Source organism: Quercus lobata, chromosome 9, assembly GCF_001633185.2.
Source record: "Quercus lobata isolate SW786 chromosome 9, ValleyOak3.0 Primary Assembly, whole genome shotgun sequence".
In the NCBI taxonomy this organism is placed as follows: domain Eukaryota; kingdom Viridiplantae; phylum Streptophyta; class Magnoliopsida; order Fagales; family Fagaceae; genus Quercus; species Quercus lobata.
In genome coordinates, this window is record NC_044912.1 from 7,864,933 (window position 1) to 7,878,048 (window position 13,116).

The window sequence follows — 13,116 nt, forward strand, 5'->3', positions numbered from 1 at the left end:
TTAAAAATTTTTTAAGCATGAAAAATAAATATAATATAGTTTTTTTTTTTTTTTTTTTTACAATATAGAATTTCTACTCTAGTCTAATCTAAGTGTATATGTATATAAAGCTCTCTCTTGGAGACTTGAATCTCGGCTCTTGCCCCCACACCCCACAATCACATATGCTTGTAGAGTGACCACTGCACTAAGGGTACGTAGTAGTATGTTTTTTTTTTTTTTTTTTAAATGTTGATGAAGTGATAAAATCTAATCCATTCATTTCAAAAAGAATAGATATAATTTTAGGAACTCCATGATAGAGTTACACTAGACACTCTTTAAATTCTTAATAAGTGATTATTTGTTTTTGATTTGATAACCTTTTGGTAAAAAAAAGGGTTTAGAATGGGATTAATTCTCTTCAAATGCTTTCACTCCAAAATCAAAATGTTGAATTTTAGTGTTTATTCACCCCCTCTTCCCACCAAAATAAGAAATACAATCTAAATTTAAGTCCCAAAATTTTGTAGTCAACTGCATTTATTATAGAATGAAATTTTAGTCCAAAAGTGAACATACCACAACAACCTTAGTTCCACAATGCAAAGGCCAAGGAGAGAGCTATGTCAAAAAAGACTACATCACCATAAGAAAAATAGTCAAAGCTTAAAACTGCTTAGCTTCTATTAATTAGAATTTGGATGGGATTGAAATAATTTAAAGGCTAAAATATAGATTTCATTCCTAAATTTCTCACCCTTTTACATGCAAAATTTTTGTATGATGCTCCAATTTATATCTTTCCATCCACCTTTCATATTACATGGAACAATTTCTTATTAAAAAAAAAAAAAAAGCACTTGAGTACACATGGCACCAATCATGTAGTGACATACTGACACCCCAATTAGTACTCATGCAAGGGTCTCTCTCTCAATTTAAAATTAAAATTGAAAATAAGATTTTAACTTTTCTTCACCATGCATCGCTTTACTAAAGGTAAATTAAAACTTTGTCGGGGACGTTTTTGCGACAAGAGCCGAAAATGCGAGAATGACCCAAATCTCCCCTTGGGTTCTTTAGAAGTGTTTATTTGTGGAGAATCAAGCCCAAAATTCCAAATGTATAATGAACAAAAGGCTGATGGTGTTTTGACAAGAGAGTATCAAAATGCTAATAATGAAAGTGCAGAAAAAGCATAAAAACATAACAGGTCTGGAACTTCAACCCACAGTCACACAGAAGAAGAAATTGAGGAAGGTCGTGAGGAAGAAAGGGAAGGTTCCCCTGTACCCATATTTCCACCCCTAAGGTTCAGAATTGTGAGAATGTCTCTTGGCTAAGTGGGTTTTTGCTCTCAAGTTTTAGCTCTATAGGGAAAACGTGGTTTAACAGGTCTGAAACTTCGACCCATAGTCACACAGAAGAGGAAATTGAGGGAGGTTGTGAGGAAGAGAGGGAAGGTTCCCCTGTACCCATATTTCCACCCCCAAGCTTCGGAATTGTGAGATTGTTGACTGGCTGAATGGGCTTTTGCTCTGAAGTTTCAGTTCTTTAGGTAGAATATGGCCTGTTGTTTTTTTTAGTTGAAGAAAGACTCTTGTATTGAGCTTGGGGTGTTGCTCTCCGAGTAAAACCTCCTCCTTCTGATTGTGGAATTTATATTGAGTTTGTGGTGCTCTAAGTGACTGGTTTTTGGTCAATAGAAAAGGCTTTGGACCCCAAAGTGTTAAGCAAGTAGTAATTTTCAGGTTTGCTTTTGTTTGGATAAAAGGAAGGATTACTTTTATCATCATTAAAGGAAATGCTTGACTAAACCCTTCATTGGCTCCTCATTTTCAGTTGTTTCAGACCATTGGGAGGCTCAACTAGATGAGAGCTAGCAGCTGAAGTTGGCCAATAAGAGCCAACCATTTTTAAAGGAAAAAAAAGGTTCGGACAGAAACTTTGGGCCACAGTCACACAGAGCATAAAAGCTATTTTGAGGTGAAAATTTTGGACACAAGTCCTCTTCCATGAGCCTGAGGTTAGGGATGACAATTTTTTCCTGCCCCGCTTAACCCGCCCCTCCCCGCTTCGTCCCGCGCGAGTTTTCCCCGCCCCGCAAACGTGGTGGGGTGGGGATGGGGCAAGATTTTAACCCCGCACCACGGGGCGGGGCAGGGATGGGTTTAGGCCTTTTAGACCCACCCCGCCCTACCCCTCCCCGTTCCTGCCGCTCCCCGTCCCCGCCCCACCCCGCCCTGCGTTACTAAAGGTTATAATTATAAAATTTTCATATCCTAAAACCCTACTATTTAAATAAACATATTAATATTAGCATATTTTATTCTATCCAATGTGATTCTCTGCCTTTATTTTGTTGTGTTATACTAAGAGATTTTTATTTATTTATTTTTTTAATGATTGTCTTGTTAAACACTTGGATATATTATTCAATTTTTTCTAAAAATTGATTTGATTTGATGGGATAAATTTAGTTGTAATTTCAAATATATTTTTATTAATGAAATAGGTTTCATTAAAAAAATTGTACTAGTTGTAGGGCAAATTAACAAAAAGTAGAGTTTTATGGGGTGGGGCGGGGCTTCGTGGGGCCCCAAGGGGCGAGGATGGGGTGAGAAAGTATTCCCCGTCATGCGGGGATGGGGCAAGACAAAACTATACGGGGCGGGGACGAAGACCCCATCCTTCGACCCCGCCCCGCTCCATTGCTATCCCTACCTGAGGTGCTACAAGTGTCCCTTGCCCACTTGGTAGCACGCATGAGTTGAGCTCATGCAAAAGGTTCGAAAGGAACCGACTTATACCCTCCAAACCACACTTCCTTAATTTCCCCAAAAAGTCGCATAGGCTTGGGCCATGCTTAAAAGAATAAAATAAAACATAATACATGAATTGGGCTTATAAAAATGTGTCGCGAAAATGGGTATTAACAAACTTCATTAACTCTTTTTTTTTTACTCAGCTAATATTTGAAGGAACTCAAACTCTCAAAGTACCTATTTCGGATAGGATGTATATTTGAAAAACCACAAAAATAATAAGTAGTGTTTATTTTATATAAATTGTTTCACACAATTTTACACATAATTTCAATTGCATTTTAAGATGTGTAAAACAATTTGTGTGCAACAAGTTTAATCATATAACAATATTAAATAGTAACATCAGTATAAAACGTATGATAAAAGTTAACTAATAAATTAATTGTTTTAAGGTCAGTGATAAAATGCTAAAACTTAGCTTTTACATATATAAAAGAAAAGTATTACAACTACCATTCTAACCTATAAAAATAAATCTGATCGATGCTGACTATCAAACTAAATCCTGATTCGCGTTAGGATTTACGAAGGCTAAGTTTCAGTTAACATAGTATATTGACCTGAAACTAATTAAGCAAGATAAAATACAAATATAAGGAAAATTTAGTGTTCTTTTCCATACATTTTTAAGTTGGACAAAATTTAACTATAAAATTAGTTATAGCCTAAGTCTATAACCTTACTCAATAAAATGAACATTATTACATATTTTGGAAATCTAACCGTTGAATTTGATGTTCTTTACGCTTGATTGGATATTATTTATTAAATGATCTAGCTATAAGCTTTTATTTTATGCATAATTTTAAACTACAAAAACTTGCAATTTAAACAATTTATTGATGACATAATTATTGATTTTTAATTTTCTAGAAAATTTTCAAGTATAGAGAATATAAGAAGAAGATTTGATCCAATGGTAGATTTGTTAAAATTCTCCTTCAATAAAAAAAAATTTGAATAAGGTTGTAGCTCTAGGCTATAACCAATTTTGTAACTGAACTTTGTCGTTGTAAGTTTCTCTTTCTTTATATACATATAAGCTTATTACAACTACCATTCTAACCTATAAATTATATATATATAAAAAAATTGATGCTCACTATTCAACTAAATCTTGGCTTCAAATTAGGAATTACCAATTATGGGGCGAGTAAGTATCTTGCATGTGAGACAGGCGCATGTGCCCAATGTCTCATTGACAGGTGGGTTCCACATGCATGAGAGGCCACATGTCAGTGAGACATTAGTTGCATGCGCCTATCCCATACAAAATTTTCGCTTCTAGGGCTAAGTTTTGAACTGATACTACGACATCCGTATATGGGTATGGGACTTGGTTCATATACATTTTCCTTTTGAATTTATGCGTACTGTACGTTTGTTTCAGTATGTACATATATAAGGTGTGTTGTGTCCAAAAAAGTAAGTCACATGTATACGTTCTGTATATATGTCCTTAAATGTATGCAGTGGCAGAGCTATATATGTGCACCACCCATACCTTTCTCAGCCTTTTGGCTAAGATCAAGTGTACCACCCCAAATTTTTTTTTAAAAATGCTATAGAGCAGGTAAAACTAATGCCTCAATTGCCAACTACTCATATTTTTACTAGTTTCTTTAGTCGAGTTTTTTTTCAAAATACTTTATAGCGTTTACCTTCTAGTCACCCAAAAACCTTTCATCACCCAGTTATTCTCAAATTCTTTTCAATTTCGCTTCACCCACTTATGCGAATTTTGAGAGGTACACAATTATTGTTTTGCCCTTTCATTTCTATTATAGTTCAATCTCTATTTACTAATCTTATGATTATGGTTTATGGTTTTCTTATTAAGTTAAATTTCTATATATTTGAGGCAAAAAAGTGATCTTGAATTTAATTTTAATTTTCATGACAGTAATCTAATTTGTTTGAATTTAGATAATATTTGTTTTATGGCTGCTAAGAGTTATTTTGTTATATTTAATTTCTATTAATATTTTTTTTCTTGCAATGTAGTTTAGTTTTATTATATACTTATATTTTATTTCTATGAATGTTATTGACTTATAACTGTTTAAAGGAATAGGAGAATCTCAAGGGGAAAAAAAAGACCTTAAGATGATCTTTTTTTTTTTTTTTTTTTTTTGAGAACTACCCTTAAGATGATCAATTGGTCATTTATTTTTATTAGTATTTTGGGTACTAATAATATTTACATTGATTAAAAATTTCTAACAAAAATTTTGCACTGTTATAGGTTCTTCCAAATTAATTGAAAGATTTTTTTTTTTGGATCAAAATAATGTACGATATATATACAAAAAATTTCACACCTGTTGATGTGGCTAATTGTTAGTTATAGCTAGGTTAAAAAAAAAAAATGATAGTGGTGGGGTGTGGACCTAAAAGATAACTAGTAAAAACTAATATGATAGTTTTGCCTCGGCCCCCCAAAGTAAAATTCCTAGCTCCGCACCTAAACATATGCATGCATGTGTTTGAGAGTTGAGAGAGAGAGAAAGAGAGAGACAGAGGTTTCCTTTTAGAGGTTTTCTCTTTATATAGTATGCTACTCGGTTGAATATCTAACCGTAATTGCATGTGGCATGTGCAATCATTTCCTTATGCACATTTGAGCTATATATATATATATATATATATATATATATTCAAAGGGGGTTGTTTGTTTGTTTGTTTCTGTCTCTCTTTACACTACTACCATGCGCTTATGAACAATTCAGATTAGGCTTGGGAAATTTTTTTTTAATGTTTATTTATTTAATAAATGAGCCAATCAAAGCATAAGTTTAAGCTCGATTATTAAAAAAATCTAACTTAAACATAATAATTTCTTTGTGAAGAAACTTATGAGTATGAGTCTTAATTAATGTATATATAATATAATATGTTTATAAGCATAAATATTTAAAATATACTTATATAGAATAGAGATTGGATTATGTAAATTAGCAAATAAGTTTATAAGATATTAAATTATTACTTGTAACTTATTAATAACATAAAAAGTCTATTTTATAGTTTTTTTTTTTTTTAACAACATAAGGTTAGTGAATCTAATTTTTATAAGTTCTAAAATAAAAACAATTATATCTAATTAACTCAAATAGTATAATTTTAATTACAATTTATTTATTAGTTTTTAGCTTAGATTGGTGAAGGAGTAAAAAAATTTGGTCCTAGTGTTTACTGTATATGAGAAAAAAAAAAAAGTTAATCAAGTAGCTTATAAATAAGTTCAAGCTTTTTTGATAAGAAAACAAACTATGTTTGAATATGTAATCTGGTTTGGTAATGGACTCAAGCTTAGGTTGTATTCAAAATAAATTTTAATAAACAAATTTTAATAACATAAAGATGGAAGAATAGGGTGTGAGTTCAAAATTGAGTAGTTGTGCAAATATTGATCAATTATCAGTAAAAATACACTTTATCTTTTACCAATGAGACGAAAGCCTTATCAAGTGTGATATATTAGAATAACGTTGACAATGTTAATATTTAATAATAATAATAGTTTGAATTACCAAAAGTAATTCATATGGTCATTTACATTTCCTTTGAAATCGACATCTCCTCAAACCTTCCATAATTTAGTGGCTGGCTATCACAGAAACACGCTCTATCAATAATAAACAATGCATATATATCAGCACTTGTATTGCATTAAAATATTTGTTTGCAATTGACTATTGTTTCTTTCTGTTTTTTTTAAAGAAAAAGACAAAGTGGGTTTATGTTTATGGTGAGTGTGTAGTGTGTACTTGACTATCGATATTATATGTTTTTTGTAATGAATTCAAAATTTAGTGAGGTTGAGAGTGATGGATCTCCGCTAATCATGGTTTCTTGTTTGTGATCATTGGTATTGACAAAATATTATAAATTGTTGGTTCGCAAAGTTATGACTTATGATGACTCTCTGACCTAAAAGAAAAAGGATATCACGTATCTTATATATGTACCATCTTCTTATATATGTACCAACTTGGTCTTGAGAGTTACTGTAGCAAGTAAAAAAAAAAAAAAAAAAAACCAACCAACCAACCTCCAAACCTGTCTATTGGGGCATTTATTTTATGTTTGGCTTTGTAAAAAAATAAGGAGTGAAAGAGGAATTGTTGAGCCTCTTGGAGATGCCAAGTTATGGTCTTACTTAAAAAAGAAAAAAAAATGATGTTAGTGGTGGGGTGTGGACCTAAAAGATAACTAGTAAAAGCTAATATGATAGTTTTGCCTCAGCCCCCTAAATTAAAATTCCTAGCTCCGCACCTAAACGCATGCATGCATGTGTTTGAGAATTAAGAGAGAGAGAGAGAGAGAGGTTTCCTTTTAGAGCTTTCCTCTTTATATAGTATGCTACTTAGTTGAATATCTAACCATAATTGCATGTGGCATGTGCAGTCATTTCCTTATGCACATTTGAGTAAAAATATATATGTGTGTGTATATTCAAAGAGGGTGTTTGTTTGTTTGTTTTTCTCTCTCTTTACACTACTACTATTATGCACTTATGAACAATTCAAATTAGGCTTGGGAAAAAACTTTTTAATGTTTATTCATTTAATAAATGAGCCAATCCAAACACAAGTTAAGCTCGATTATTAAATAAGTCTAACTTGAACATAATAATTTCTTTGTGAAGAAACTTATGAGTATGAGCCTCAATTAATGTATACATAATATAATATGTTTATATGCATACACATTTAAAATATACTTATATAGAATAGAGATTGGATTATGTAAATTCGCAAATAAATTTATAAGATATCAAATTACTACTTGTAACTTATTAATAACATAAAAAGTCTATTTTATAGTATTTTTTTAACCGCATAAGGTTAGTGAATCTAATTTTTATAAGTTATTAAATAAAAACAATTATATCTAATTAACTCAAATAGTATAATTTTAATTACAATTTATTTATTAATTTTTAGCTTAGATTGGTGTAGGAGTAAAAAAAATTTGGTCTACTGTATATGGAAAAAAAAAAAAGTTAATCAACCAATTTTAATAACATAAAGATGGAAGGATAGGGTGTGAGTTCAAAATTGACTAGTTGTGCAAATATTGATCAATTATCAGTAAAAATACACTTTATCTTTTATAAAGACGAAGAAAGACTTATTGATATATTAAAATAATGTTGACAATGTTAATATTCAATAATAATAATAGTTTGAAGAATAATGTTAGAGATACAAACTATTTTACAAAAAATTTTATAAACTATTAATGTGGTGAGTGATTATTAGTAAATGAAAATGTAATATTAATAATATGCCTAGATGGAAACTAATAAGAAATTAACTACATCAATATATTGTAAAAATATTATAAAATAGTTTATGATTATTGCATTACCCATAATTTGAATTACCAAAAGTATTTCATATTTATGGCCATTTACATTTCCTTTAAAAATTACATCTTCTCCTCAAACCTTCCATAATTAAGTGGCTATCTATCACAGAAACACGTTCCATCGATAATAACCAATTCAGCACTTGTAATTTATTAAATACTTGTTTGCACTGGAGTGTGTAGTGTGCAGTGTGTACTTTTCTCTTTTTTTGGCCGAAAAGTGTGCAGTGTGTACTTGACTATCGATATTTTGTGTTTTGTACTGAATTCAAAATTTAGTGAGGTAGAGTGTGATGGGTGTTGAATCATGGTTTCTTGATTGTGTTCATTGGTGTCCACAAAATATTATAAATTTTTGGACCACAGAGTTATTATGACTCTCTGACGTAGAGGAAAAAAAGATACCATATATTTGATATATGTAACAACTCAGTCTTTATGACTGTCTGACGTAAAGGAAAAAAGATATCACGTATTTGATATATGTAACAACTCAATCTTGAGAGTTATTGTAACAAGTGAAAAAAACAAATTTTAAGTTATGATGACTCTCTGACTTAAAGGAAAAAGGATATCACGTATCTGATATATGTAACAACTCAGTCTTGAGAGTTATTGTAGCAAGTGAAAAAAAACAAATTTTAAGTTATGATGACTCTCTGACTTAAAGGAAAAAAGATATCACGTATCTGATATATGTAACAACTCAATCTTGAGAGTTATTATAGCAAGTGAAAAAAAAAAAAAAAAAACCCTCCAAACCTGTCTATTGGGGCATTTATTTTATGTTTAGCTTTGTAAAAAAATGAGTGAAAGAGGGATTGTTAGCCTCTTGGAGATGCCAAGTTATGGCCTTAATTAAAAATAAGTTCACTTGACAATATGAATCAAACTTCTTCACATAGTTTAAAGCATAAGTAAGTTTTTAAAAAATAAATAACATCAACTTCCTTTTAAATATAAGAAAACAGCAATTACCCTTAAATTTTTGTAGAAAAAAAAATCCCCTATTAAGCTTTGTGATAATATAAATTTTTTTTTTTTTGGATGAGTTGTGATAATCTAATTGATACGTTGTAATTCCTAATTTACAATCTAGTTATTTATTATTTTTGTAGACTACTTGTCCTTTGTTAGGAGATAGTGTTTTTATTTTCCTTTGGCTTGGAATCCATATTTTGTTCATAATATATATATGATTTAATTAAATATTGTAAAAATGTAATTCGGTAAAATAGAAATTTAATTGTATCTACTCTTCTTGACATAAAACTTAGGAGGATTGTCAATTTTTTGCAAAATTTCGGAAGTCACTATTGTTTCTGTATACACAAGCAACAAGTGTAATTTAATAAAACAAAAAACTTATAAGAAAATTATTCTTTAGAGTATGTTTATGACAATTCCTTTTCCACCATTTTAAGCAAAGATTATTCCCAACAAAAGCAAGATCTATCTTTAGCCTAAGCACATAGCTTTAGCAACTACCAGATTCTTAGTTTCAAGTATGAACTGCTTGCTTATACTAAAAAAAACAAATTTAGAAGACTAAAACACTTTATTTGACTAGACATATGTTAACAAAATTTCCTCCCAAACTGCAAAAAGATTATGATAGAAGTAGAACAGATTCAAAGGCCACGCCGATATTCAAAGTGTCATCTAAAGCAAGCACAAAAGATAAAGCTCTCTCATTGCACACTTTCAACCATTAGAACCAAAATCTTCCCCAATCACAAAGCAAAGCATCTCAAGGTTACTTCTTCAGCAATGGCTGCTTCCATTGTACCATTCATCATCTTCATCACCTCCACACTAGAGTCATGGATAATTCCATTGCCATCATTTTTGCTTCAATGGTCAGCCAAATCTTGCTTCTCCTTGCATCAACTCTGTTCCAAGGTATGTCCAGATAAACATTAGGCCTATATTCAAAAGTTTGGCATTTTTGGCCTTTACACTTAGCTTTAACTTTGTACACTTTGATTTGAACATAATACTCAAAAGACTAAAAATTCTACTATGTTGTTTTCAGGTGCGCAAGGAACCATTGGGGTCAACTATGGCACAGTGGCAAATGATCTTCCTCCATCACCCCAAGTTGCACATTTCCTTGTAGAATCCACCATTATCGACCGTATCAGGCTCTTTGATTCCAACCCTGAAATATTGCAAGCCTTTGCTCACACAGGAATTGAGGTCACAATCAGTGTCCCTAATGACCAAATCCCTCACCTAACCAAACTAAGCTTTGCTGAACAATGGGTTAAAACCAATGTCCAAGCTTATACACCTGCCACCAATATAGTCCGAATTTTAGTAGGCAATGAAGTATTATCCACAGCTAATAAATTGTTCATCGCAAGCCTTGTCCCAGCCATGCAGACCCTTCACACAGCACTTGTGGCAGCCTCTTTGGACCCAAAAATTAAGGTTTCTACACCTCACTCTTTGGGCATTTTATCAACCTCAAGCCCACCATCCACTGGAAAATTTAGACAAGGCTATGACACCCATGTGTTTAAACCATTGTTTAGCTTCCTTAGATCCACCAATGCACCTTTCATGGTAAATCCATATCCATATTTTGGGTATTCGGATGACACATTGGATTATGCACTTTTTAGGCCCAATCCAGGGGTTCTTGATGAGAACACTAAGCTTACATACACAAACATGTTGGATGCTCAATTGGATGCAGTTTTCTCAGCCATGAAATTGTTGGGCTTTGAGGACCTCGATATAGTTATTGCGGAAACGGGTTGGCCTTCGGAGGCAAATTCGGCCCAAGTTGGTGTTAGCCCAGAGAATGCTGCTGAATACAATGGAAATCTTATGAGGCATGTCAACTCTGGTGCTGGGACACCTCTCATGCCCAACAGGACATTTGAGACATTCATTTTTGCTCTATTTAACGAAAATCTCAAGCCCGGCCCAATAAGCGAGAGGAACTTTGGGTTGTTTCGGCCCGATATGACGCCCGTCTATGATATAGGGATCATGCGGCCCACGGTAGCTGCCAATGCCAATAATCACCATAAAACATTTTTGCTAATCATCATTATGCTAATTCTTGATTGGTTTGTGGACTTGGCTCTGGCAGGGTAGATCATCTGTTCCTATGAACCCAAGCCCATATGAAAGCCCAGGCCCAGCGGTTTCACCAATTGGCCCAAGCCCAACTTCACAGCCAGTTGATGGAAAAAGATGGTGTCTGCCCAAATCAGGGGTCGATCAAGATGCTTTGCAAAGGAATATTGATTATGTTTGTGGGCTGGGCTTGGACTGTGGGCCGATCCAAGAAGGAGGGATGTGTTTTGATCCAAATACAGTTCGGGCCCATGCAGCTTATGCCATGAATATGTACTATCAAGTAATGGGAAGTTATGAGTATGATTGTGATTTTGAACATTCTGGAGCCCTCACAGATGTGGATCCAAGTAAGTCTCATATATACTCCTTCTTCTTCCTTATTTATTTAAAATTAATTTTTTTTTAATTATAAATTTTTTTTTTTTGAAGGCATTGATTTCATTTATCTTTTATTTTGAACAGGCTATGGAAGATGCAAATATTGAGAATGAGCTGAATTGCAAGGATACTCGCTAGAGATGGACCATTGCTACAAGTTAATGCAGGCTTTTAAAGCTATTATAGTATTATTATTATTTTTTTTCTTTTTTTCTTTTTTGATGGTAGAATAAGTGATTAGTAACATTTGTTTCTAGACATGGACACGTAGTGTTAGTCAAAATTCATAGCAGTTTGAGTTTCACTGGCTTCTTATAGATAGTCATCAATGTTAAAGGAAGATAATTCATTAAACAAAATTTTACTTTCTGATTTTATTTTTTGAAACTTCAACAAACAATTAATGGATGTGCTTTGCAGCAATCTAGTATGTTACCAGTTTTTTTTTTTTCTTTTTTTTTAGTGCAATTGCTTGGCATAAAGTCTCCCTCTCTCTCTCTCTCTCTCATAATAATAATAATAATAATAATAATAAATTTTGTTAAGAAAGAGGAGATATATAATAAGATTAAGCCATCTCCATTCATCAGACTAAAAATCCAAAAACGAAAGGGGATGAAGAATATTATTCATGCAACTGAAATATTATTGATTCATGATTCATTAAATTTATCCAACCACAAGAGAATGCTCTTTGGAAATTACATGAATGATTGGGCTATTTGCTTAAAGCTAGCTTATTTGCTTAAAATCATTTACATGCGCTCAAAATAAGTCAAGTTAGCTAGCTTATTTGTTTAATGTTACTCTTTTTATCTCATATTTTAGCAAATAATCTAGCCAAACATAAAAGCACCATAACATGCATGTCCATTTATTTGACTTCTTATTTATTGTTTTTTATTAGAGGTGGGTTAAACTATACTTGTACTTTGAAAAAGTGAGATTTTAAAAAGTTGTACAAAAGCAACATAAGTCAAAAGTTAAAACAAAAAATATTGGTGACAAATGTTAATAGCATTTCAGCATAATGTCATCTCTACCTTATGGTGGGTATATATATCCAACCTCCATGGTTCAGTTTCCAACGTATTCATCTTGTAATAACTTATTCCCTAGATGGGCTATATAATAAAATATATGTGGATGATAATGTCAATTTGCATTGCCATGCAATTGGTTTCAATGACCTCCTTAAAATTGGTTGCCTATAGTTTGATTGTGGTAATTAATGATTTGGAACAAATCTCTTACTTACTACAACATTTCAAATTACCACAAAAAGAAAAGGACATATTAAAGAGAAGAAGAAAATAACCAAGATATTATTAGATCTTACTTTCAATAGCTTTGCTATTGCACGGATTTCCAACTAGAATACATTTAAAAAGAGCAAAATTAAACCAAACACTAGAATGTATTAATTAGACCAATGGCAGCAAGATAACTGCAACCTTAA

The 13,116-nt window shown here is 32.1% G+C and overlaps 1 protein-coding gene across 1 annotated transcript; it reads left to right on the plus strand.

The window, feature by feature from the left end:
• Nucleotides 1-9,627: 9,627 nt before the first annotated feature.
• LOC115959864 (glucan endo-1,3-beta-glucosidase) lies at nt 9,628-12,053 on the plus strand. Its single transcript, XM_031078498.1, has 4 exons — nt 9,628-10,088; nt 10,222-11,198; nt 11,290-11,626; nt 11,742-12,053. The coding sequence occupies exons 1-4, from the start codon at nt 10,010-10,012 to the stop codon at nt 11,762-11,764; spliced, it is 1,416 nt and encodes a 471-aa protein (XP_030934358.1). The 5' UTR covers nt 9,628-10,009; the 3' UTR covers nt 11,765-12,053.
• The last annotated feature ends 1,063 nt before the right edge of the window (nt 12,054-13,116 follow it).